Below are 24,915 nucleotides of genomic sequence, written 5' to 3' on the forward strand. Positions count from 1 at the left end.
CCCACATACACACAACCTAACCAAGACCACCCCACATACACACAACCTAACCGAGACCCCCCCACATACACACAACCTAACCGAGACCACCCCACACACACAACTTAACCGAGACCCCCACACACACACAACCTAACCGAGACCCCCCCCACACACAACCTAACCAAGACCCCCCCCACACACAACCTAACCAAGACCCCCCCCACACACAACCTAACCGAGACCCCCAACACACAACCTAACTGAGACCCCCACACAACCTAACCGAGACCCCCCACACAACCTAACCGAGACCCCCACACACAACCTACCCAAGACCCCCCCCCACACACAACCTAACCGAGACACCCCACACACAACCTAACCGAGACCCCCACACACAACCGACCAGAGACCCCCCCCACACACAACCTAACCGAGACCCCCCCACACAATCTAACCGAGACCCCCACACACAACCTACCAGAGACCCCCCCCACACACAACCTACCCGAGACCCCCCACACAACCTAACCGAGACGCACACACACAACCTAACCGAGAACCCCCCCTACACACAACCTAACTGAGGCCCCCACACACAACCTAACCGAGAACCCCCCCTACACACAACCTAACCGAGACCCCAAACATACAACCTAACCGAGACCACCACCCCAACACACAACCTAACCGTGACCCTCCCCCCCACACACAACCTAACCGAGACCTCACAGCAAGATACAATTGCAGAAAAACAAAAATAATTTTGTTTTCAAAAATATAAAATCGGAGATCCCAGCAAAACAAACGGAGGTCATCATCATCATCGGCAGTCCCTCGGAATCGAGGAAGACTTACTCCACTCTAAAAGTGATTTCTCAGGTGACTGAACAGTCCAGTACGAGAACCACAGACTCTCTCTCAGATGGGACAGAGAGTCGTTGAGGTAAAAGGTGGGTGGGACTGGTTTGCCACATGCTCATTCCATTGCCTGCACTTGATTTTTGCTTGCTCTCGGCAATGAGACTCGAGGTTCTCAGCGCCCTCCAGGATGCACTTCCTCCACTTAGGGCGTTCATTGGCCAGGGACTACCAGATGTCAGAGGGGATGTTGCACTTTATCAGGGAAGCTTTGAGGGTGTTCTTGTAACGTTTCCTCTGCCCACCTTTGGCTCGTATGCCATGAAGGAGCTCTGAGTAGAGCGCTTGCTTTGGGAGTCTTGTGTCTGGCATGCGGACAATGTGGCCCGCCCAGCGGAGCTGGTCGAGTGTGGTCAGTGCTTCGATGCTGGGGGTGTTAGCCTGGTCGAGGACGCTAACGTTGGTGCATCTGTCCTCCCAGGGGATTTATAGGATCTTGGGGAGACATCATTGGTGGTATTTCTCCAGCAATTTGAGGTGTCTACTGTTCATGGTCCATGTCTCGGAGCCATACAGGAGGGCGGGTATTACTACAGCCCTGTAGACCATGAGCTTGGTGGTAGGTTTGAGGGCCTGGTCTTCAAACACGCTTTTCCTCAGCCACTGCTCGCTCCAACCCCATTAAATAAACAACGGACTCGTTCTCCACAACTAAAAAACTTTAGCAAACCCACCAAATCCTCACCCCACCCCCGCCCTCCCCACCCATGTAACCAAAACTTAATCCACAAATTCACAAATGTTTAAATGAATAAAATGGGAAGACACAGACTCAGGGACATGCGGCACCACGCTGTGACCAATCATCATTCTGCCCAACAGCAGCAACAAGTCTCCGTTTCCAATAGGCAGGTTCCACAGGATCCTTGAACAGCTTAAACAATAACAATAACCCCCCAATTAATATCCCTAACTTAAAACACCGGTAATAATATTATTAATAAATCCAAATAATACAATTGGCTTACTTACAATTAATTAGTTACCTAACTCCACAAATATCAAATTGAATACAAAATAAGGAACTAACATCCCACCGAATAACCAATTTTAACTGACAAACCCAACCCCCCCCACCCCACCAAAAAAAATAACCCTTCCTAACCCAACACCTCCCAAAGAGGGACTTTATATAAATACAATCCAATCTTCATCAATGTAATCTCTTGGTTAATCTCAATTTACCATCAATTTAATTATTAATAAAACACTTCCATAAAAGTTCCAAAAGGAACATTACCCCACTGTGCCAAACAACAAAGGCCCTAACCCTAGAAATATAATGGTACACCAGTATCCAGAATAAAATTAGAACAAGGCGTCAGTGTCCAGAACGACACACAAAGCCACAGCAACTCTGATACAGCAAATAATGGACAGGAGAAAACCCAAACAACTAAAACAAGGAAGCTAGAACAGAATGTATATTACCCATATTAACCCCACCCCAGATCAAATCTATATACAGAGCATTGCATCAGTGTCCAGAACGACACATAAAGCACAGTGGTCCAGACACAATAAACAGGGGGCATCAGAGAATTCAATTTACCAAAAAAGAAACTAGAACCTAAAGGATCATAATCTTAATCAAATTAATACAAAATAATGAAAATAACTAAAGAGGATAAATGAAGGAACAAGGGCAAGAAAGCCTGAGTAGTGAACTCCAGAAAGCGTGAGCCGACCAAAAGTCGCAGTAAGGAATGCAACATTCCAAAGGGGCGATACCCCACTGCCCGAAACACCAACAAGCTCAAAAACACTAACAGATTTGTCAAGTACAATTTTCCCTTTCCCAATCCTGTTATTACTTCCGAAGTGCACTGTTACCACGTGCTTAATAATCGATTCTAGCATTTTCTCTACCACGGATTTCATGACTACCAGTACCGCACGGCTTAGATACAGAATAAATCTCACTCCATCCTATCCCAAGCACTACCAGGGTTGAAACAGAGTAAACCACAGTCTACAATATTCCAGGGCACGTACAGCATGGGTTAGATACAGAGTAAAGCTCCCTCTACCCTGCCTCAAATACTCCCAGAACACGTCCAGCACGGGTCAGATACAGAGCAATCCCCACCCACTGACTGCTTAACCAGAAGGCAATGCAGCTCAGCAAGAACAGGGGTGACGGGTGAGCTTGACTTGTTGCGAGTTAGGGAATGGGCAGCCGAGTTTTGGATCAACTCTAGTTTATGTAGGGTAGAATGTGGGAGGAGTGCGTTGAAATAGTCATGTCCAGAGGTAACAAAGGCATGGATGAGGGCTTCAGCAGTGGATGAGCTGAGGCAATAGTGTAGACGGGCGATGTGTCAGAGGTGGAAATAAGCAATCTTCGTTATGCTACAGATATATGGTCACAAACTTATTTCAAGATCAAGTATAACACCAAGGTTGCGAACAGTCTGGTTCAGCATCAGACAGAAGTTGGGGAGAGGGATGGAGTCAGTGGCTAGGGAACGGAGATTGTGACAATGGCAATTACAAATATTGGAATATTTCACAGGCTATCACATGCAAAATGTGCGGATGAGTTCTTTAAATTAAATCGGTTCCAAAACGGCTTAACTGATACAGAAATAACGGATTTCAAATCTTATGCAAGATAGTTCAATAAAGGGGTTGTTCAAAGGATTGCAGCTGAGTGTAAAGTGAGACACTGCAGTCAAGTCTACTGCAACCACAAGTCATGTACTCAAACGGAACAACTTTGAGGTTTGATATGATAGAAGGCGAACTAGGTGAGAAGTGATATAAGTTAGAGTAAGGAAAAGCCCTAAACTGGAACAGTGGGTAACAGAACATCAACTAGTCTCCTCTGATTATGGAGAAATCAAATATTCGACACATTGTGTTTGAAACAAAGCTGATTTATTCAATATTTATGTCGGATATTTATCTCCAGCCCAAATATACGGGTTATTGAGATCATCAGAAACAAAGTCTTACTGCCAGAATGAACATGGTTCAGTGACCAATGCAATTCCAGTAAATCATGTTCGTTCAATAACATGGCGGTATGTTCACCCAGCATTCCCCGCGATAAGAATGTGCCTCACCCAGACTACAGGAGCTCAGTGCGCAGGCGCTGGCCCTGGCTGGGTTTGGAGCATGTGTGATGCATGTAATGGCGGAGAAGACACGTTTCGGACAAGCGGCTCAGAGTTGTGTTTTTCAGCGGGACGGAGCGGAGTAATGGACCAGCGGGGAGCCGGGGCGACTTCATAAATAACCGCTGCCCGCCGCAAACCCGGAATAAGAACCGGAATATCGCCGGTTGCAGTTTCGGGGCTTTCTCCCGTTCACAGGCCCAGGCTAACGGCGGCCATGTTTGTGCAGGAAAGCAGGTTCAGCGCTCCGTCATCTTGGTTTAGTGAGTAGCAAGGCGCATGCGCGGCCATCTTGGTGCAGGAACAAAGTGAGTGATGTCAATGTCTGGAACTGAACCCAACCAGAATCAGCACCTTCAAGGAAGGGGAACCAGTGAGTGCAGAACTGAACCTAATCAGAGTCAGCACCCTCAGGAGAGGAGAGATCAAAGAACGAGTGAGTGCAGAACCGAACACAGGGGAGGAGAGGGGAGCCAGTGAGTGTGGAACTGACCCCAGTCAGAATCACCACACTCAGGGGAGAGGAACCAGTGAATGTAGAACTGAATTCAGCCAGAGTCTACTTCTTTTGGAGAAGGAAGTGTACCAGTGAGTGTAGACCTGAACCCAGCCAGTATCTGTACATTCTGGGGAGGAGGGGGATGGGAAACCAGTGAGTGTAGACCTAAACCCAGCCTGAATTGGTGGTGAAAACTATGTGTGGAGGAGAAACTGTCCAGAAATGTGCGATGGTTTAGATTTCAGCACAGCAGGAGGGACAATGTGTGGGACAGGGATTTACAGCTTTGGAAGAACGAGAGAGGAAAAAATGTTCCATGGAAACTAGATGTGGCTATTCTGAATTTCTGTCTTGTACTGACAGTGATGAGTTTTGTTATCTCGTTTTACAGCGTATTAGGAGGTGAGATTTTCAGACAGGAAGCACAAACCAAACATCGCATCAAGATCTGACAGGGGCAGTTGATTCATCAGGAGCTGAATATCGTTGGCCTTTGAAAGTGGAAGGAGAAATGTTTGTCTGTTCTGTCTGTGGGAAAAGATTTCAATTATCATCCTGACTGGAAAGGTACCAAGACACACACATCCAAGTGAGTATTCCAGTGCACTGACTGTGGAAAGAGCTCTAACCAGTTACACAGCCTGAAAAAACATCGCACCATTCAAAGCGCAGAGAAACTGTAAATGTGTTGTGTGAGTGGGCGAGGCTTCAACTGATTGTCCAACCATGGATAGTCACAAGGATACCTGCACCACGGAGAAACCGTGGAAATGCGATGACTGTGAGAAGCTATTCAGATCACCATCTGAGCTGGAAATGCATCGACGCTGTCACACTGGGGAGAGGCCGTTCACCTGCTCTGAGTGTGGGAAGGGATTCACTGCATCATCCGACCTGCTGAAACACCAACGTGTTCACACTGGGGAGAGACCGTTCACCTGCTCTCAGTGTGGGAAGCGATTCACTGAGCAATCCAACCTACTGAAACACCAGCGAGTTCACACTGGGGAGAGGCCGTTCGCCTGCTCAGTGTGGGAAAGGATTCACTCAGTCATCCACCCTGCTGAGACACCAGCGAGTTCACACTGGGGAGAGGCCGTTCACCTGCTCTGAATGTGGGAACGGATTCACTCAATCATCCACACTGCTGACACACCAGCGAGTTCACACTGGGGAGAGGCCGTTCACCTGCTCAGTGTGTGGGAAGGGATTCACCCAGTCATCCACCCTGCTGAGACACCAGCGACTCCACAAGTGACTACAGGGGTGGGATTCTGCTGTTATTGCTGCTTTTCATCACATCCCGACTGAACCATGTTCGTGTATCATTAAGTTGTTGAGGCCAATTCACTAAATATATTCAAAAAGGAGTTAGATGTAGTCCTTACTACTAGGGGGATCAAGGGGTATGGCGAGCAAGCAAGAATGGGGTACTGAAGTTGCATATTCAGCCATGAACTCATTGAATGGCAGTGCAGGCTAGAAGGGCCGAATGGCCTACTCCTGCACCTATTTTCTATGTTTCTATGTTTCATTCTGACATTTGGGGTTTATTTCTGCCGATGTTAATAACCCTATAACTGGGCTGGACTTTAATATTCTGGATATATTGCTGATTGTGTTCTTGGGGCTGCAGTGTCTACTTAAGAAATGCTGTGTGTTAGCTTTCCCCTTAATTCAGCAACTCTCAACAGAAATTTAGTTTGCAATTAAATTATGAACTTTTACTTTAATTCTAAATTGATCTTTGGTACAAAATCTACAATTGTGTCAAAGTTTCCACTGAATAACATCACCAATTAAAAAGAGCTTGCTGACAATTCTTACTGACTTGCACATTACACACAGAGGCCCCTCCATTATCCACCAGAAAGAAGGGGAATGGGAATTGGTGGGGAATCAGTGTCCCTAAATGTTGCCCCTCCCGTCTGGTGTAGCAATCCCCTTGGCACGGGAATAGAGACAAGTCCAGACCAAAACTGTGCACAGTACTCCAGGTGTGGTCTTACCAATGCCCTGTACAGTTGTAGCAGGACTCCCTACTTTTATACTCCATCCCCCTTGCAATAAAGGGCAGCATTCCATTTGCCTTCCTGATTACCTGCTGTACCTGCATGCTAACTTTTTGAGTTTCATATACAAGAACCTCCAGATCCCTCTGTACGACAGCATTTTGTAATTGTCCCCATTTAAATAATTATTTGCTTTTTTATTTATCCTACCAAAAGGGATAACCTGACATTTTACCACATTATAGTCCATCTGCCAGATTTTTGCCCACTCACAGAGCCTATCTATATCACCTTGTAGATTCTTTGTGTCCTCCTCACAACCTATCTTTGTATCATCAGCAAATTTGACTATGTTACACTCGGTCCCTTCAGCCAAGTTATTTATATTAGTTGTAAATAGTTGAGTCCCCAGCACTGATCCCTGCGGCACCCCACTAGTTACAGTTTGCCAAGCTGAAAATGATCCATTTATCCTGACTCTCTGTTAGTTTTCTGTTAGTTTGCCAATCCTCTATCCATGCTGATATATTACCCCCAACCCCGTGAACTCTTAGTTTGTGAAGTAACCTTTTGTGTGGCACCATATGGAATGTTTTCTGGAAATCCAAATATGTGACATCAACTGGTTCTCCTTTATCCACTTTGCTTGTTACATCCTCAAATAATTCCAGGAAATTTGTCAAACATGATTTCCCTTTCATGAAACCATGCTGACTCTGCTTGACTGCAATATGATTTGCTAAATGTCCTGCTACTACTTCCTTAATGATGGACTCCAGTATTTTCCCAATGACAGATGGTAGGCTAACTGGTCTATAGTTTCCTGCTTTCTGTCTCCCTCGTTTCTTAATTAGGGATGTACATTTGCGGTTTTCCAGTCTGCTGGGATCTCTCCAGAATTCAGGGAATTTTGGTAGATCACAACCGATGCATCCACTATCTCTGCAGCCACTTCTTTAAAGACCCTAGGATGCATGTCATCATGTCCAGGAGACTTGTCCACCTTTAATCCCATTAGTTTGATTAGTACTTAATCTCTAGTGACAGTGACTGTTTTAAGTTACCCACCCCCCCTCCCCCGCATTAGCTCCTTGATTATCAACTGTTGGGATGTTTTTAGTATCCTCTACCGTGAAGACCGATACAAAATATTTGTTCAAACATTTCCGTGTTTCCCATTATTAATTCTCCAGTCTCATCTTCTAAGGACCAATGTTTATTTTAGCAACTTGTTTCCATTTTATATTCCTGTAGAAGCTCTTAATGTCTGTTTTTATATTTCTTGTTAGTTTGCTCTCATCTGCTATCTTCTCTGTCTTTATCATTTTTTAGTCGTCCTTTGCTGGTTTCTAAAAATTTCCCAATCCTCTGGCCTTCCATTGTCCTTCGCAACATTGTATGCCTTTTTTCAATTTGGCACCATCCTTTACTTCCTTAGTTAGCTAGGGATGGTTCATCCTTCTCTTAGCATCTTTATTTCTCACTTGAATAAATCTTTGCTGAGAGTTATGTAATATCTCCTTAAATGTTTGCCATTGTGTTTCTACAGTCTTACCCTTGAACATATTTTCCCAATCCACTTGGTGTCAGTGACAAGTGTCGATTTATATCACATGGGAGGAGATTGGTGTCAGTGACAGTGGGGTTGGTTCAACCTTCTTTGACCTGACCAAGGCCTTTGACACTGTTAAACGTGAGGGATTATGGAGTGTAATCTACAAATTCAGCTGTCCATATGCCCGATAGGAGACTCCCAAAGCAAAAGCTCTACTCGGAGCTTCGACACAGCAGGGACAATGGGTGGGCGGGGCTTCAGGATATCTGTCAGTTTGATTGGACACATGTTTTTGCCCAGGTCAGTGGCCCCTGAAAGGGAACCTTGTGCTGATTGTTGTCTGGTGTTCCTGGGCCAGCCCGGGCTCACCCTATTGGGTCAACCCGGGCTCACCCTGTTGGGTCAACCCGGGCTCACCCTGTTGGGTCAACCCGGGCTCACCCTGTTGGGTCAACCCGGGCTCACCCTGTTGGGTCAACCCGGGCTCACCCTGTTGGGTCAACCCGGGCTCACCCTGTTGGGTCAACCCGGGCTCACCCTGTTGGGTCAACCCGGGCTCACCCTGTTGGGTCAACCCGGGCTCACCCTGTTGGGTCAACCCGGGCTCACCCTGTTGGGTCAACCCGGGCTCACCCTGTTGGGTCAACCCGGGCTCACCCTGTTGGGTCAACCCGGGCTCACCCTGTTGGGTCAACCCGGGCTCACCCTGTTGGGTCAACCCGGGCTCACCCTGTTGGGCTAGCCTGGTCTCACCCTGTTGGGCCAGCCCGGGCTCACCCTATTGGGCCAATCTGGGCTCACCCTATTGGCCCAGCACAAAAGGCCCATTATCCAGCAGAGAAAATTAGCAGCTCATTGATTTTATTGTCACTCTGTGCACAGCGGGTGCAGAACTGAACCCAACCTTGTAAACTGGAAATGCATTGTCACAGTCACACCGAGGAGAGGCTGTTCACCTGCTCTGAGTGTGAAATGGGATTCACTACGTCATCTGACCTGCTGAGACAGCAGCGAGTTCACAAGTGACTGCAGGTGTTGGACTCTATTCTTATTGCTGCTATTAATCGCATCCTGACTGAATCATGTTCATTCTGTCAGTTGGTATTTGTTTCTACTGATGTCAATAACCTCTATAACTGGGCTGGAGTTTAATGTTTTATTATTTCAAATAACACTGTGTGTTGATATCTGATGACTCCAAAATGAGTGGAGATTAATTGATGTCCTGTAACTGACTGTTCCATTTTTGGTCTTTTCTCCTTTCTAACTCTGGATTATTTTAGTCCTTATATCTTCAGTTGCTCTCAGGGGCAAGTCCCAGTTTCCCATACCTTCCAGAGTTGATCTCCTAGTCTTGGTATCCAGGGAAGGTGTTGGTAACATGCCCAGGATCACAAAACATAAAACCCAGTCTGTTAATCACCTTCAGATACTGGACTTAGCGTGTGCCCCACAGCATCTCTCTCACCTTCGATGTGTGAATGGAGCATCACGCCTCCAAACCTGGTTTCAATTTAAATTTTAATCCACTCAGCAAACATATTTTTAAAAGATGTAGGTGTAAACCAATCACATCAAATAATTGGCAAAGATTTAGAGTCAATGAGATGAATAAGTAAATACATTATGGTCCAATAACCCAGCTCGATATTCACAGGAGAAAGTCTGTTATCTAACTCCTCGAATGTCAGTTGGTGAGATGAGCGACTGAATCACTTTCCATGCACAACAGCATCCATTCCCACTGTCCCCACATTTACAGTGTTGAGTCAGGTGGGTGCACGAGTCTCACAGGCTGAACGATTGGTTGAAGGTGTATCCACACACAGAGCATGTGTCCTGTTTCTCCCCGCTGTGATTGGTGTTTTTACAAAGGCTGATGATAAGATGGTCCTGATCAATCCGGGAATCTGTCAAATCTTGACGCAATGTATGGATTGAGTTTCCCTGCTGCAGATCCTCCCCTTCTAATACCCTGCAAATAAATGGTGCTTACAAAAGTTATTACTTTAAGTACAAGATAGAAATTCAGAACAGACAATTCTAGATTCGATAGAACATTCTGTCCCCCCTAAGCTGTAAATTCCTTATTCTAGACACTCTCCCTCAAACCTCACTGTCTAAAATCAACAGTCATTTCAGCATCTGAGATTTTTTATCTCCAGAAAGTGCTGAATTTGGCTGGGTGCAATTCCACAGACATTATTTAACCTCTAGTGCCTCACCGTCAGTCGACTCAGTGAGTACCAGCAGGATTTCCACTGTGATAGACAATACAGCCTGAAATCTTGTCCTGTAATGGTGTGTGTGTGTGTGTGTGTGGGGGGGGGGGGGTTGCTGTGTGTGGTGGGGTGTGTGTGTGGGGTGTATGTGTATATCCATGTGTGTGAGGGTGTGTGTGTGGGGGGGGTGGGGTGTGCGTGTGTGAGTGTGGGGGGGTGTGTGTATGGGGGATGTGAGTGTAGTGTGGGTGGGTGTGTGTGTATGGGGGTGTGTGTGTATGAGCAGGGTGGGTGTGTGTGTGGGGGGGCTGGGGGTGTGTGTGGCGAGATGTGTGTGTGTGGGGGGTGGATAGGTATGTGTGGGGGGGTGGGGTGGGGGTGTATAGGTGTGTGTGTCGGGGATGTGTATGGAGGTGTGTGTGGGTGCGTGTGTGTGTGTGGGGTGGGTATGTGTGTGTGTGGGGGTGTGTGGAGGGGTGTATGTGGGGAGTGTGTATGTGTGTGGGGCGTGTGTGTGTGTGGGGGAGTGGGTGTGGGGGATGTAATTTGTGGGTATGTGTGTGGGGGGAGGTTGTGTGTGTAATGATGTGTGGGGGGTGGGGTGTGTGTGGTGTATCTGTGTGAGGGGTGGGTGTGTGTGTGGGTGTGGAGGGGGGGTGTAATGTGTGTGGGAGGGGGTGGGTGGGGTGTGTGTGGGGGATGGGTGTGGTGAAATTCCACAGACATTAGTTAACCTCTAGTGCCTCGCTGTCAGTCGACTCAGTGAGTGCCGGCAGGATTTCCACTGTGGTAGGCATCACAGCCTCAAATCCTGCCCTCAAATGACATCCACACACTTCCCAGTTGAGGTCACTGGGTCGGTACGAAGAGCAGGGCTACTGGCTCATTTTCACTCGTATTAGTCCAGTGGTACTGAGGATAATTAGAACCCCTGAACTGCTGCCTTGGCTGAGATCAACTAACAGCCCAGATCACGGATCGAACTTGGGACCTTACCAGTCAGTATTGCAGTGTTCTAAAATTTGGGGGGTTTGGGAAGAATGAGAACAGAATATTTTGAAACAAATTTGACTCCACCTTTAACCGAAACCTTCTTCACACTGCACAATTCTGAAATCTTTCCAAATTCTGCAGCAAGTTAAATGGATCATCGAAAACAGTGAGACATTTTAGAAAGGCTCAAGTCACCGAAATAGGCAGCTTTACAATCACTGCACAGTCCATTTTGTTTCCAATGTAATTGCAGAATGTTTAATACCTTTACCATTTATTGATAACCCATTGTCTTGTATAGAAAGTGATGTCACTCTGACCATTCTGTTACCAAGGTGACCATGTCTGTCCACAGTATTCAGTGGGAAAGGGGATTAAATCCCCAATATAATGAGCAGTCCCCCACCAGTCTCTGCGCTTTATTGTCCAGTGATCATCTCACCATCGCACAGAAGCTCCTGAGATTTATCCCCAGTGTGTGATGATTGGTGCCAGTGATGGTAAAAGTGAAACTATATCTATACCTGCCGTGAGGTTAATAAATCTCTCATTCTCTCACTGGTTATGTCCTTCGTTTGAGAAGGAATGAAACACTTGCAACTATCCAGCGAAATTTGGACTATTTCGCTCTACAGTCTTCCGTTTTCTGACTGTTACTTTCACTGTTTCCTCCCCAACGATTTCCAATATTTGTGGATGTTGTTTAGTGCCGCAGTAACTAAAACATGGTCGAGGTTCAAAAAACTGAGACTGGGTCTAGTGCAGAATAAACAGAGACAGGGTCTAGTGCAGTATAAACAGAGACAGGGTCAAGTGTAATATAAACAGACAGGGTCTCTGTAACTGGTGGTTTATACAGTGCAGGAGGTGAATATCTGACTGTGTGTGTCTTGTAGTGTTACTGTAACTGGGGGTTTATACAGTGCAGGAGGTGAATGTCTGACCGTGTGGGTCTTGTAGTGTTACTGTAACTGGGGGTTTATACAGTGCAGGAGGTGAATATCTGACCATGTGGGTTTGGTTGAGGTGCCCAGTATACCGACTGCACTTGCTCAACATGGGTCGGAATCTAAGTAAATTATCCACAGACTGGGATAGATTTTCAGGAGAGAGCACGAAGTCAGAATCCCGCCTTTAAAACCCAACTCTTAATGCGGCGACAGGTGGGATACTATTTGGAATATTTTAAAGTGAACAGAGCTGTAATTCTGGGTCATTCCTGTATACAAATTAAAAGGGTAAAATTCTGCATGGTTCAATGCGTTCACTTAAACTGAAAATGTTTTAGCCTCATTTCTGATCAGGAAATTCGCAGTTTGATTGCAGGAGATTCAATCTGTTAAATTAGATCTGGAACAATTATAATCCATAGACCAGTAACCAGCCTTTCACAGATACTGTGGGTGGCTCTGAAAAGAGCCTTTGGGTTATTAGATTAAATTTTGTCCGCTTTATTTGCTCTTGGACTAAGTGGTGGTTTTCTTGGGCAGCAGCACAGCCTGGATATTAGGCAGCACTCCGTCCTGAGTGATGGTCACCTTTCCCAGCAGCTTGTTGAGCTCCTCGTCGTTGCGGATGGCCAGCTGCAGGTGTCTGGGGATGATGCTGGTCTTCTTCTTGTCACGGGCCGCGTTGCCGGCCAGCTCCAGGATTTCAGTGGTCAGATACTCGAGCACAACAGCAATGTAGACCGGGGCTCCGGCACCCACACGCTCAGCGTAGTTCCCCTTCCGCAGGAGTCTGTGAACACGGCCCACAGGGAACTGCAGTCCGGCCCGGGAGGAGCGAGATTTGGCCTTGGCCCGAGCTTTTCCGCCGGTTTTTCCTCTTCCAGACATTTCCACAATCCACAAGTTCAGAGAAATAATGAGAAACTCCTCCCACATCTGCCCTTCTTGTACATCCTGGAGGGATGTAGGGAGCGAACACCCTCTGTTTAGCCCGCCAATGAAAAGAGGGCGAAAATTATTGTTAACAGTCCGATCTTTGACGGATTTTCAATTTCAAAAAGCCCGCCAATAATTTTTACAAGTGCGGATTATATTAATAAATTCATCATTAGTCAAAGAGTTTTAATTCCTTTTGTCTTATTCTATATTACCTTGCAAATTCCAGGATGTTACAATCAGGATTAAATTCGGGTTCAGTTTCAAACAGTATGTAATGGGCTGGAATTTTCCGTAACGGGACACATTCCAGCTCAATCTTTGTACAATTTGGGAATCACAGATGGTGGATCGATCCTCCTCACAGGCGATAGTGAGACCAGAACTGGGAGTCCTTCTGTGAGAAAAGAGGGACAGAGTGTTCAAACTGCCCCCGTTCTGGTCTCTGTAAGAACTCCCATTCTGGCTTGTTACACACGGAGTCTCGGTTAATAAGCAGATTGACCCCGAACTACAATTTTATTTTAAACTATAAAGAGAGAGAATGAGGTGACTAAAGTTTGAGTCTCACCCCCTAAAACAAGATCATAATTCGTCGGCAGGCGACCAGGGACAGTGTGTGTAGTTTATTGGGAGGGAAATTCATCAGCGAAGCTAAGGTTGAACTGGACAGTAAAACCGCTTATCTGAGAATTCAAATCTAAATCTACAGCTGGATCTTTAAAGGTTGTCAAACACACTTGCTCAGGAAATAACTACAGTAAATTGAGTTTAAAGGATGAGGCGTTTGTGCAGCTCTTTCAACGATGTTGTGGGTGGCTCTTAAAAGAGCCGTTGTGTTTGGGGTTTGTTCTGTCAGGACAGCGTGGAGTTTTACTTGGAGCTGGTGTACTTGGTCACCGCCTTTGTCCCTTCCGACACGGCGTGCTTGGCCAGCTCCCCGGGCAGCAGCAGGCGCACGGCGGTCTGGATCTCCCGGGAGCTGATGGTGCGGCGCTTGTTGTAATGGGCCAGGCGGGAAGCCTCACCCGCGATGTGCTCGAAAATATCATTCACAAACGAGTTCATGATGCCCATGGCCTTGGAGGAGATGCTGGTGTCAGGGTGAAAATCACTTTGTAGATGTAGATGGAGTAACTCTCCTTCCTCAACTTTCTACGCTTCTTGCCGCCCTTCGGTGGTGTTTTCTTGATTACTTTCTTGGCAATTTGTTTCTTTTCCTCAGGCATCGTCTTGTTCAGTCAGGCACAATTATGAAGGAAACTCAGCTCGGAGCTCGCATTATATAGGCAGCCCCCACACTCCGCCCACAGCCCTATGCTAATGAGGGATGGGTGAAGGCAATGACTGTGATTGGTTCGTTGGCTGCATTGTCAATTTCTATTGTTCTGTATCTCTCTGATTGGGTGTTTAAAGAGACCAATCAAATTTATTGCTCGCCACAATCTCAAATTCGAAGTCATCAATTACATCCCCTCCCGATTTATACTCTGTTCTTTATGTTTCTATTCTGCTCTCAGGCAAAAATGGTTACTGACGGCGGTCTTGTGAGGAAGGTTCATTCACGTGTTTTCCTATATATATATATATTCAATAATCTGAACAGCAAAATCGCTGTCGATCTAGATTTCTACATGTTCGAGAGACATTAACCGGTTTATAACCGAGATTGCCTGAGGGGCACTTCTGATCAGGACCTGGGAGTCCTTCTTTGAGGGCAAGAGACCTCACTGACCTTCCGCTCACCGTTTAATTCAACACCTTTCTTATCGGTCACTGCTGTAACAACATTAGCTGTTTCTGTATTACCTTCACCTGAAATATGCCGTACCTTCTGTGCCGTAAAGGGCCTATTTCCCTTAGCACAAAGGGCATAAATTTAAAGTAATTGGTAGAAGGTTTAGAGGGGAAATGTCTTCACGCGGAGAGTGGTGGGGTCTGGAACTCACTGCCTGAAAGGGTGGTAGAGGCAGAATCCCTCACCACATTTAAAACTACTTGGATGTGCACTTGAAGTGCCGTAACCTGCAGGGTTACGGACCTAGAGCTGGAAAGTGGGATTCCGCTGGATAGCCTCTTGTTGGCCGGCGGACACGATGGGCCGAAGTGGCCTCCTTCCGTGCTGTAAAGGGTTGACAGTGGATGGGCAATGGCAGACATTTAGAGACCGCATGGATGAGCTACAATTGTACATTCCTGTCTGGTGTAAAAATAAAAAAGGGAAGGTGGCTCAACTGTGGCTATCAAGGGAAATCAGGGATAGTATTAAAGCCAAGGAAGTGGCATACAAATTGGCCAGAAATAGCAGCGAACCCGGTGATTGGGAGAAATTTAGAACTCAGCAGAGGAAGACAAAGGGTTTGATTCGGGCAGGGAAAATAGAGTACGAGAGGAAGCTTGCAGGGAACATTAAAATGGACTGCAAAAGCTTCGATAGATATGTAAAGAGAAAAAGGTTAGTAAAGACAAATGTAGGTCCGCTGCAGTCAGAATCAGGGGAAGTCATAACTGGGAACAAAGAAATGGCAGACAGATTGAACAGGTACTTTGATTCGGTATTCACTAAGGAGGACACAAACAACCTTCCGGATATAAGAGAGGTCAGAGGGTCTAGTAAGGAAGAAGAACTGAGAGAAATCCTTATTAGTCGGGAAATTGTGTTGGGGAAATTGATGGGATTGAAGGCCGATAAATCCCAAGGGCCTGATGGTCTGCATCCCAGAGTACTTAAGGAGGTGGCCTTGGAAATAGCAGGTGCATTGACAGTCATTTTCCAACATTCCATAGACACTGGATCAGTTCCTATGGAGTGATGGGTAGCCAATGTAACCCCACTTTTTAAAAAAAGGGAGAGAGAAAACAGGGAATTATAGACCAGACAGCCTGACATCAGTAGTGGGTAAAATGATGGAATCAATTATTAAGGATGTCATAGCAGCGCATTTGGAAAGAGGTGACATGATAGGTCCAAGTCAGCATGGATTTGTGAAAGGGAAAGCATGCTTGACAAATCTTCTGGAATTTTTTGAGGATGTTTCCAGTAGAGTGGACAAGGGAGAACCAGTTGATGTGGTGTATTTGGACTTTCAGAAGGCTTTCGACAAGGTCCCACACAAGAGATTAATGAGCAAAGTTAAAGCACATGGGATTGGGGGTAATGTGTTGACGTGGATTGAGAACTGGTTGCCAGTTTTGGTCACCTTACTTAAGGAAGGATATACTAGCTTTGGAGGAGGTACAGAGACGATTCACTAGGCTGATTCCGGAGATGAGGGGGTTACCTTATGATGATAGATTGAGTAGACTGGGTCTTTACTCGTTGGAGTTCAGAAGGATGAGGGGTGATCTTATAGAAACATTTAAAATAATGAAAGGGATAGACAAGATAGAGGCAGAGAGGTTGTTTCCATGGGTCGGGGAGAATAGAACTAGGGGGCACAGCCTCAAAATACAGGTGAGCCAATTTAAAACCGAGTTGAGAAGGAATTTCTTCTCCCAGAGGATTGTGAATCTGTGGAATTCTCTGCCCAAGGAAGCAGTTGAGGCTAGCTCATTGAATGTATTCAAATCACAGATAGATAGATTTTTAACCAATAAGGGAATTAAGGGTAATGGGGAGCGGGCGGGTAAGTGGAGCTGAGTCCACGGCCAGATCGGCCATGATCTTATTGAATGGCGGAGCAGGCTCGAGGTGCTCGATGGCCTACTTCTGTTCCTAACTCTTATGACAGGAAGCAAAGAGTAGGAGTAATAGGGTACTTTTCAGAATGGCAGGCAGTGACTAGTGGAGTACCGCAAGGTTCTGTGCTGGGGCCCCAGCTGTTTACATTGTACATTAATGATTTAGACAAGGGGATTAAATGTAGTATCTCCAAATTTGCAGATGACACTAAGTTGGGTGGCAGTGTGAGCTGTGAGGAGGATGCTATGAGGCTGCAGAGTGACTTGGATAGGTCAGGTGAGTGGGCAAATGCTTGGCAGATGAAGTATAATGTGGATAAATGTGAGGTCATCCACTTTGGTTGTAAAAATAGAGATACAGACTATTATCTGAATGGTGACAGATTAGGAAAAGGGGAGGTGCAACGAGACCTGGGTGTCATGGTACATCAGTCATTGAAGGTTGGTGTGCAGGTACAGCAGGCGGTTAAGAAGGCAAATGGCATGTTGGCCTTCATAGCGAGGGGATTTGAGTACAGGGGCAGGGAGTTGTTACTACAGTTGTACAGGGCCTTGGTGAGGCCACACCTGGAGTACAGTGTACAATTTTGGTCTCCTAACGTGAGGAAGGACATTCTTGCTATTGAAGGAGTGCAGCGAAGGTTCATCAGACTGATTCTCGGGATGGCGGGACTGACATATCAAGAAAGACTGGATCAACTGGGCTTGTATTCACTGGAGTTCAGAAGAATGAGAGGGGATCTCATAGAAACGTTTAAAATTTTGATGTGTTTAGGCAGGTTAGATGCAGAAAGAATGTTCCAAATGTTGGGGAAGTCCAGAACCAGGGGTCACCGTCTAAGGATAAGGGGTAAGCCATTTAGGACTGAGATGAGGAGAAACTTCTTCACTCAGAGTTGTTAACCTGTGGAATTCTCTACCGCAGAGAGTTGTTGAAGCCAGTTCATTGTATATATTCAAGAGGGAGTTAGATATGGCCCTTACGGCTAAAGGGATCAAGGGGTATGGAGAGAAAGCAGGAAAGGGGTACGGAGGTGAATAATCAGCCATGATCTTATTGAATGGTGGTGCAGGCTCGAAGGGCCGAATGGCCTACTCCTGCACCTAATTTCTATGTTTCTATCCCGCTCTCTCCAGTGGTTTTCGGGTCTTTATCTCCGGGTGCTGATTCGGGCCCAAAATCGACGTAAATCGATCAGAAAAATGAGAGGGGATCTCATAGAAACGTTTAAAATTCTGATGTGTTTAGACAGGTTAGATGCAGGAAGAATGTTCCAAATGTTGGGGAAGTCCAGAACCAGGGGTCACCATCTAAGGATAAGGGGTAAGCCATTTAGGACTGAGATGAGGAGAAACTTCTTCACCCAGAGTTGTGAACCTGTGGAATTCTCTACCACAGAAAGTTGTTGAGGCCAATTCATTAAATATATTCAAAAAGGAGTTAGATGTAGTCCTTACTACTAGGGGGATCATGGGGTATGGCGAGAAAGCGGGAATGGGGTACTGAAGTTGCATGTTCAGCCAGGAACTCATTGAATGGCGGTGCAGGCTCGAAGGGCCGAATGGCCTACTCCTGCACCTATTTTCTATGTTTCTATGTAAGCTTCGTTGATAAATGTCTATAATTCGCAGACTTGAAAGGATATTCCGTTCATCGTGCATATGCTGATTTAAAACATAGACCTTGGCGAAAAATATATATCTATACAGAACAACATGTAAATCAACTATCTCTCCCTCCCTCGCCCTCCTGTGAGGCGGTGGGTGGCTCTTAGAAGAGCCTTTGCTTTTTGCTTGGGGGAAGAGGGTTGCGTTGAATCCATAGAATGCGGCCCAGCCGTTTCAGAGCGTACACCACATCCATGGCAGTGACCATCTTGCGCTTGGCTGCTCAGTGTAGGTCTGAACTGACCGGCTCAGGAGAGAAATACACAGCCCGGAAGCGGCCGGATCTCCCGAGAACAGAACCAGCATTCAAACTATCTCAAACCAGACCAGAATTAAACTAGGCCCTTTTAATAACCGCCGACTCTCTTCATACAGCTTTCATTGACAGACTAAAAAATATTTAGGGAACCGGTTGCGGTATTTATACAATTTTTGAGTCTTTAACAACTGTAGTTCAATTATTCGCTGCTAACTAGAAGAGCGTTTGTGTGAGTAGAGAACCGTAATGCAGAGACAGGTAACTGAAAACTCCCGCATACAGGTCTGAAATAGGCCAATTTATCGGTACATTACCTCAAAGTCTCCATTCAGACAGTAAGCAGCCTTTCACAGATACTGTGGGTGGCTCTGAAAAGAGCCTTTGGGTTATTAGATTCAATCCTGTCCGCTTTACTTGCTCTTGGATGAAGTGGTGGTTTTCTTGGGCAGCAGCACAGCCTGGATATTAGGCAGCACTCCGCCCTGAGCGATGGTCACCTTTCCCAGCAGCTTGTTGAGCTCCTCGTCGTTGCGGATGGCCAGCTGCAGGTGCCTGGGGATGATGCGGGTCTTCTTGTTGTCGCGGGCCGCGTTGCCGGCCAGCTCCAGGATTTCAGCGGTCAGATACTCGAGCACAGCAGCCATGTAGACCGGGGCTCCGGCACCCACACGCTCAGCGTAGTTCCCCTTCCGCAGGAGCCTGTGAACACGGCCCACAGGGAACTGCAGTCCGGCCCGGGAGGAGCGAGACTTGGCCTTGGCCCGAGCTTTTCCGCTAGTTTTCCCTCTTCCAGACATTTCCACAATCCACAGGCTCAGAGAAAGAATGAGAAGCTCCTCCCACATCTGCCCTTCTTATAGCTTCTGGAGGGATTCAGGGAGTGAAGTTGTAATTGGTCATTCTGTAGTGAATTTCATTGGTCGTTTCCGCTGACCAATCACAGCCTGCTTAGTCCACCAATGAAAGGAGGGCGGAAATTACTGGTTCTCAACAGTCAGAAGCTAACGATTTTTTAAATTAAAAAATCCCGCCAATAATTGTTAAAATTGTGAATTATACTAGTAACTTCACCATTAGCAAATACTTCAAAACACTTTCATTTTATCTTATTCCATATTTCCCTTGCAAATTCCAGGCTGCTACAATCAGGATTACATTCGGATTCAGTTTCAAACTGTCTGTAACGGGCGGGACTCAGTCCCCATTGATTCTGTAATGGGACACATTCCAGCTCATCTTTGTAAAAGTGAACTTCTTTTCACAGAAACTGCTGTGGAAGTGAGACCAGAACTGGGCGTTCTTCTGTGAAGAGAGATAGTGTGTTCAAACTGCTCCCGTTCTGGGTTATTACACTGAGGGAAGTCTCAGGTTAATAACGGACTGAGCCGCAACGGAATAAAAAAAAAAGTGAAAAGGGCTTGAGTGAGAATGTATGACTGAAATCGGAGTTTCCCCGCCCCCCAAAATAAGCCCTTTGTCAGCAGGCGCTGTGAATGAACGGGTCTGAGAGCAAAGGGAATGCGACCAGGGACAGTGTTTGGAGTTTACTCACTGCGGGAAATTCCAGCGACGCCAAGGTCGAACCAGACAGCGAAGCTGCTTGAGAATTCAAAACTGAATCTATAACTAGTACTGCAAAGGTTCTCACACACACACTTGTTCGGAAAATAATTACAGTAAATTCAGTATAAAGGGTTTGTGCAGCTCTTTCAATGATGTTGTGGATGGCTCTTAAAAGAGCCGTTGTGTTTGGGGTTTGTTCTGTCAGGACAGCGTGGAGTTTTATTTGGAGCTGGTGTACTTGGTCACCGCCTTTGTCCCTTCCGACACGGAGTGCTTGGCCAGCTCCCCGGGCAGCAGCAGGCGCACGGCGGTCTGGATCTCCCGGGAGCTGATGGTGCGGCGCTTGTTGTAATGGGCCAGGCGGGAAGCCTCAATGCGCTCGAAAATATCGTTCACAAACGAGTTCATGATGCCCATGGCCTTGGAGGAGATGCCGGTGTCGGGGTGAACATCACTTTGTAGATGTAGATGGAGTAACTCCCTTCCTCGACTTTCTGCGCTTCTTGCCGCCCTTCGGTGGTGTTTTCTTGATTACTTTCTTGGCGCCTTTCTTTGAAGCTTGTTTCTTTTCCTCAAGCATCGTCTTGTTCAGTCAGGCACAGGTCTGAAGGGAGCTTTGCTCCGGGCTTGCATTATATAGGCAGCTCCCACACTCCGCCCACAGCCCTATGCTAATGAGGGATGGGTGAAGGCAATGAATGTGATTGGTTCATTGGTTGCGTTGTCAATTTCCATTGTTCCATATGTCTCTGATTGGTCTCTTTAAACATCCAATCAGATTTATTGCTCGCCACAATCTCAAATTCTTGTATGAGGTCATCAGTTACATCCCCTCCAGATTTATACTCTGTTCTTTATAGAAACATAGAAAATAGGTGCAGGAGCAGGCCATTCAGCCCTTCTAGCCTGCACCGCCATTCAATGAGTTCATGGCTGAACATGAAACTTCAGTACCCACTTCCTGCTTTCACGCCATACCCCTTGATCCCCCGAGTAGTAAGGACTTCATCTAACTCCCTTTTGAATATATTTAGTGAATTGGCCTCAACTACTTCTTGTGGTAGAGAATTCCACAGGTTCACCACTCTCTGGGTGAAGAAGTTTCTCCTTATCTCGGTCCTAAATGGCTTACCCCTTATCCTTAGACTGTGACCCCTGGTTCTGGACTTCCCCAACATTGGGAACATTCTTCCTGCATCCAACCTGTCCAAACCCGTCAGAATCTTAAACGTTTCTATGAGGTCCCCTCTCACTCTTCTGAACTCCAGTGAATACAAGCCCAGTTGATCCAGTCTTTCTTGATAGGTCAGTCCCACCATCCTGGGAATCAGTCTGGTGAATCTTTGCTGCACTCCCTCAATGGCAAGAATGTCCTTCCTCAAGTTAGGAGACCAAAACTGTACACAATACTCCAGGTGTGGCCTCACCAAGGCTCTGTACAACTGTAGCAACACCTCCCTGCCCCTGTACTCAAATCCCCTCGCTATGAAGGCCAACATGCCATTTGCTTTCTTAACCGCCTGCTGTACCTGCATGCCAACCTTCAATGACTGATGTACCATGACACCCAGGTCTCGTTGCACCTTCCCTTTTCCTAATCTGTCACCATTCAGATAATAGTCTGTCTCTCTGTTTTTACCACCAAAGTGGATAACCTCACATTTATCCACATTATACTTCATCTGCCACGCATTTGCCCACTCACCTATCCTATCCAAGTCACTCTGTAGCCTCATAGCATCCTCCTCGCAGCTCACACTGCCACCCAACTTAGTGTCATCCGCAAATTTGGAGATACTGCATTTAATCCCCTCGTCTAAATCATTAATGTACAATGTAAACAGCTGGGGGCCCAACACAGAACCCTGCGGTACCCCACTAGTCACTGCCTGCCATTCCGAAAAGTACCCATTTACTCCTACTCTTTGCTTCCTGTCTGACAACCAGTTCTCAATCCACGTCAGCACACTACCCCCAATCCCATGTGCTTTAACTTTGCACATTAATCTCCTGTGTGGGACCTTGTCGAAAGCCTTCTGAAAGTCCAAATATACCACATCAACTGGTACTCCTTTGTCCACTTTATTGGAAACATCCTCAAAAAATTCCAGAAGATTTGTCAAGCATGATCTCCCTTTCACAAATCCATGCTGACTTGGACCTATCATGTCACCATTTTCCAAATGCGCTGCTATGACATCCTTAATAATTGATTCCATCATTTTACCCACTACTGAGGTCAGGCTGACCGGTCTATAATTCCCTGCTTTCTCTCTCCCTCCTTTTTTAAAAAGTGGGGTTACATTGGCTACCCTCCACTCGATAGGAACTGATCCAGAGTCAATGGAATGTTGGAAAATGACTGTCAATGCATCCGCTATTTCCAAGGCCACCTCCTTAAGTACTCTGGGATGCAGTCCATCAGGCCCTGGGGATTTATCGGCCTTCAATCCCATCAATTTCCCCAACACAATTTCCCGACTAATAAAGATTTCCCTCAGTTCCTCCTCCTTAATAGACCCTCTGACCACTTTTATATCCGGAAGGTTGTTTGTGTCCTCCTTAGTGAATACTGAACCAAAGTACTTGTTCAATTGGTCTGCCATTTCTTTGTTCCCCGTTATGACTTCCCCTGATTCTGACTGCAGGGGACCTACGTTTGTCTTTACTAACCTTTTTCTCTTTACATACCTATAGAAACTTTTGCAATCCGCCTTAATGTTCCCTGCAAGCTTCTTCTCGTACTCCATTTTCCCTGCCCTAATCAAACCCTTTGTCCTCCTCTGCTGAGTTCTAAATTTCTCCCAGTCCCCAGGTTCGCTGCTATTTCTGGCCAATTTGTATGCCATTTCCTTGGCTTTAATACTATCCCTGATTTCCCTAGATAGCCACGGTTGAGCCACCTTCCCTTTTTTATTTTTACGCCAGACAGGAATGTACAATTGTTGTAATTCATCCATGCGGTCTCTAAATGTCTGCCATTGCCCATCCACAGTCAACCCCTTAAGTATCATTAGCCAATCTATCTTAGCCAATTCATGCCTCATACCTTCAAAGTTACCCTTCTTTAAGTTCTGGACCATGGTCTCTGAATTAACTGTTTCATTCTCCATCCTAATGCAGAATTCCACCATATTATGGTCACTCTTCCCCAAGGGGCCTCGCACAATGAGATTGCTAATTAATCCTCTCTCATTACACAACACCCAGTCTAAGATGGCCTCCCCCCTAGTTGGTTCCTCGACATATTGGTCTCGAAAACCATCCCTTATGCATTCCAGGAAATCCTCCTCCACCGTATTGCTTCCAGTTTGGCTAGCCCAATCTATGTGCATATTAAAGTCACCCATTATAACTGCTGCACCTTTATTGCATGCACTCCTAATTTCCTGTTTGATGCCCTCCCCAACATCACTACTACTGTTTGGAGGTCTGTACACAACTCCCACTAACGATTTTTGCCCTTTAGTGTTCTGCAGCTCTACCCATATAGATTCCACATCATCCAAGCTAATGTCTTTCCTAACTATTGCATTAATCTCCTCTTTAACCAGCAATGCTACCCCACCTCCTTTTCCTTTTATTCTATTATGTTTCTATTCTGCTCTCAGGCAAACATGGTTACTGACGGCGGTCTTGTGAGGAAGGTTCATTCACGTGTTTTCCTATATATATATATATTCAATAATCTGAACAGCAAACTCGCTGCTGTCTTTGTCGGTCTAGATGTCTACATGTTCCAGACATTGACCTGTTTATATCCGAGATTGCCTGAGGGTCACTTCTGATCAGGACTTGGGAATCCTTCTGTGAGGGCAAGAGACCCTCACTGTCCTCCCACCGGTTAATTCAACACCTTTCTTATCGGTCACTGCTGTAACTACATTAGTTGTTTCAGTATTACCTTCACCTGGAATATGCCGTAAATGTCTATGATTCGAAGACTAAAAGGACACTGCGTCCATCGTGCATATGCTGATTTAATAAACCTAACGCCACAATACAGATCTTGGCGAAAAACGTATCTATGCTGAACAAAATGTAAATCAACTGTCTCGCCCCCGCCCCGTTCCCCAGGTCACTGCTCTCTCTGTGAGGCGGTGGGCGGCTCTGAGAAGAGCCTTTATGTTGTGTTGGGGGGGAAAGGGTCGAGTTGTTCAGCCACCGAATCCACAGAGAGCGCGGCCCTGCCGTTTCAGAGCGTACTCCACATCCATGGCAGTGACCGTCTTGCGCTTGGTGTGCTCAGTGTAGGTGACCACATCCCGGATCACATCCTCCAGGAAAACCTTCAGCACCCCGCGGGTCTCCTCGTAGATCAGGCCCGAGATCCGCTTGACACCGCCACGGCAAGCCAGGCGGCGGATGGCTGGTTTTGTGATGCCCTGGATGTTATCACGGAGCACTTTACAGTGCCGTTTGGCCCCGCCTTTACCCTGTCCTTTGCCTCCTTTACCTTGGCCAGACATGATGATTCTTCACTCAAATCGCCGCTGAATGTTAACCTCTCGCCTTACCCATAGTCTGTTGAGACCACCAATGAAACGAGGGCGGA

At 46.4% G+C, this 24,915-nt stretch overlaps 4 protein-coding genes and 1 pseudogene across 11 annotated transcripts in view; 1 reads left to right on the plus strand and 4 right to left on the minus strand.

The window, feature by feature from the left end:
* LOC139252403 (zinc finger protein 16-like) overlaps positions 1-6,297 on the plus strand; it is a 41,611-nt pseudogene extending 35,314 nt beyond the window's left edge.
* LOC139252394 (zinc finger protein 239-like) overlaps positions 1-24,915 on the minus strand; it is a 281,958-nt gene that overhangs the window by 224,604 nt on the left and 32,439 nt on the right. The gene's annotated exons all lie outside the window — the stretch shown is intronic.
* LOC139252413 (histone H2A type 2-A-like) lies at positions 9,623-19,622 on the minus strand. The gene is made up of 2 exons (XM_070873399.1): positions 19,112-19,622; positions 9,623-10,063 (listed from the first exon to the last, which is right to left on the minus strand). The coding sequence occupies exon 1, from the start codon at positions 19,592-19,594 to the stop codon at positions 19,208-19,210; it is 387 nt and encodes a 128-aa protein (XP_070729500.1). The 5' UTR covers positions 19,595-19,622; the 3' UTR covers positions 9,623-10,063; positions 19,112-19,207.
* LOC139252391 (histone H2A-IV-like) lies at positions 12,770-13,141 on the minus strand. Its single transcript, XM_070873368.1, has one exon. It carries the CDS (start codon positions 13,139-13,141, stop codon positions 12,770-12,772), a length of 372 nt encoding a protein of 123 aa, XP_070729469.1.
* LOC139252404 (histone H4-like) lies at positions 24,518-24,829 on the minus strand. The gene has a single exon (XM_070873393.1). The coding sequence runs from the start codon at positions 24,827-24,829 to the stop codon at positions 24,518-24,520; it is 312 nt and encodes a 103-aa protein (XP_070729494.1).

The sequence above is a fragment of the Pristiophorus japonicus genome, unplaced genomic scaffold (genome assembly GCF_044704955.1).
Source record: "Pristiophorus japonicus isolate sPriJap1 unplaced genomic scaffold, sPriJap1.hap1 HAP1_SCAFFOLD_464, whole genome shotgun sequence".
Classification (NCBI taxonomy): Eukaryota; Metazoa; Chordata; class Chondrichthyes; family Pristiophoridae; genus Pristiophorus; species Pristiophorus japonicus.

Bases quoted from the DNA above. Each gene is read 5' to 3' on its own strand.
- LOC139252391 (XM_070873368.1), bottom strand. From the start codon at position 13,141: ATGTCTGGAAGAGGAAAAACCGGCGGAAAAGCTCGGGCCAAGGCCAAA.
- LOC139252413 (XM_070873399.1), bottom strand. From the start codon at position 19,594: ATGTCTGGAAGAGGGAAAACTAGCGGAAAAGCTCGGGCCAAGGCCAAG.
- LOC139252404 (XM_070873393.1), bottom strand. From the start codon at position 24,829: ATGTCTGGCCAAGGTAAAGGAGGCAAAGGACAGGGTAAAGGCGGGGCC.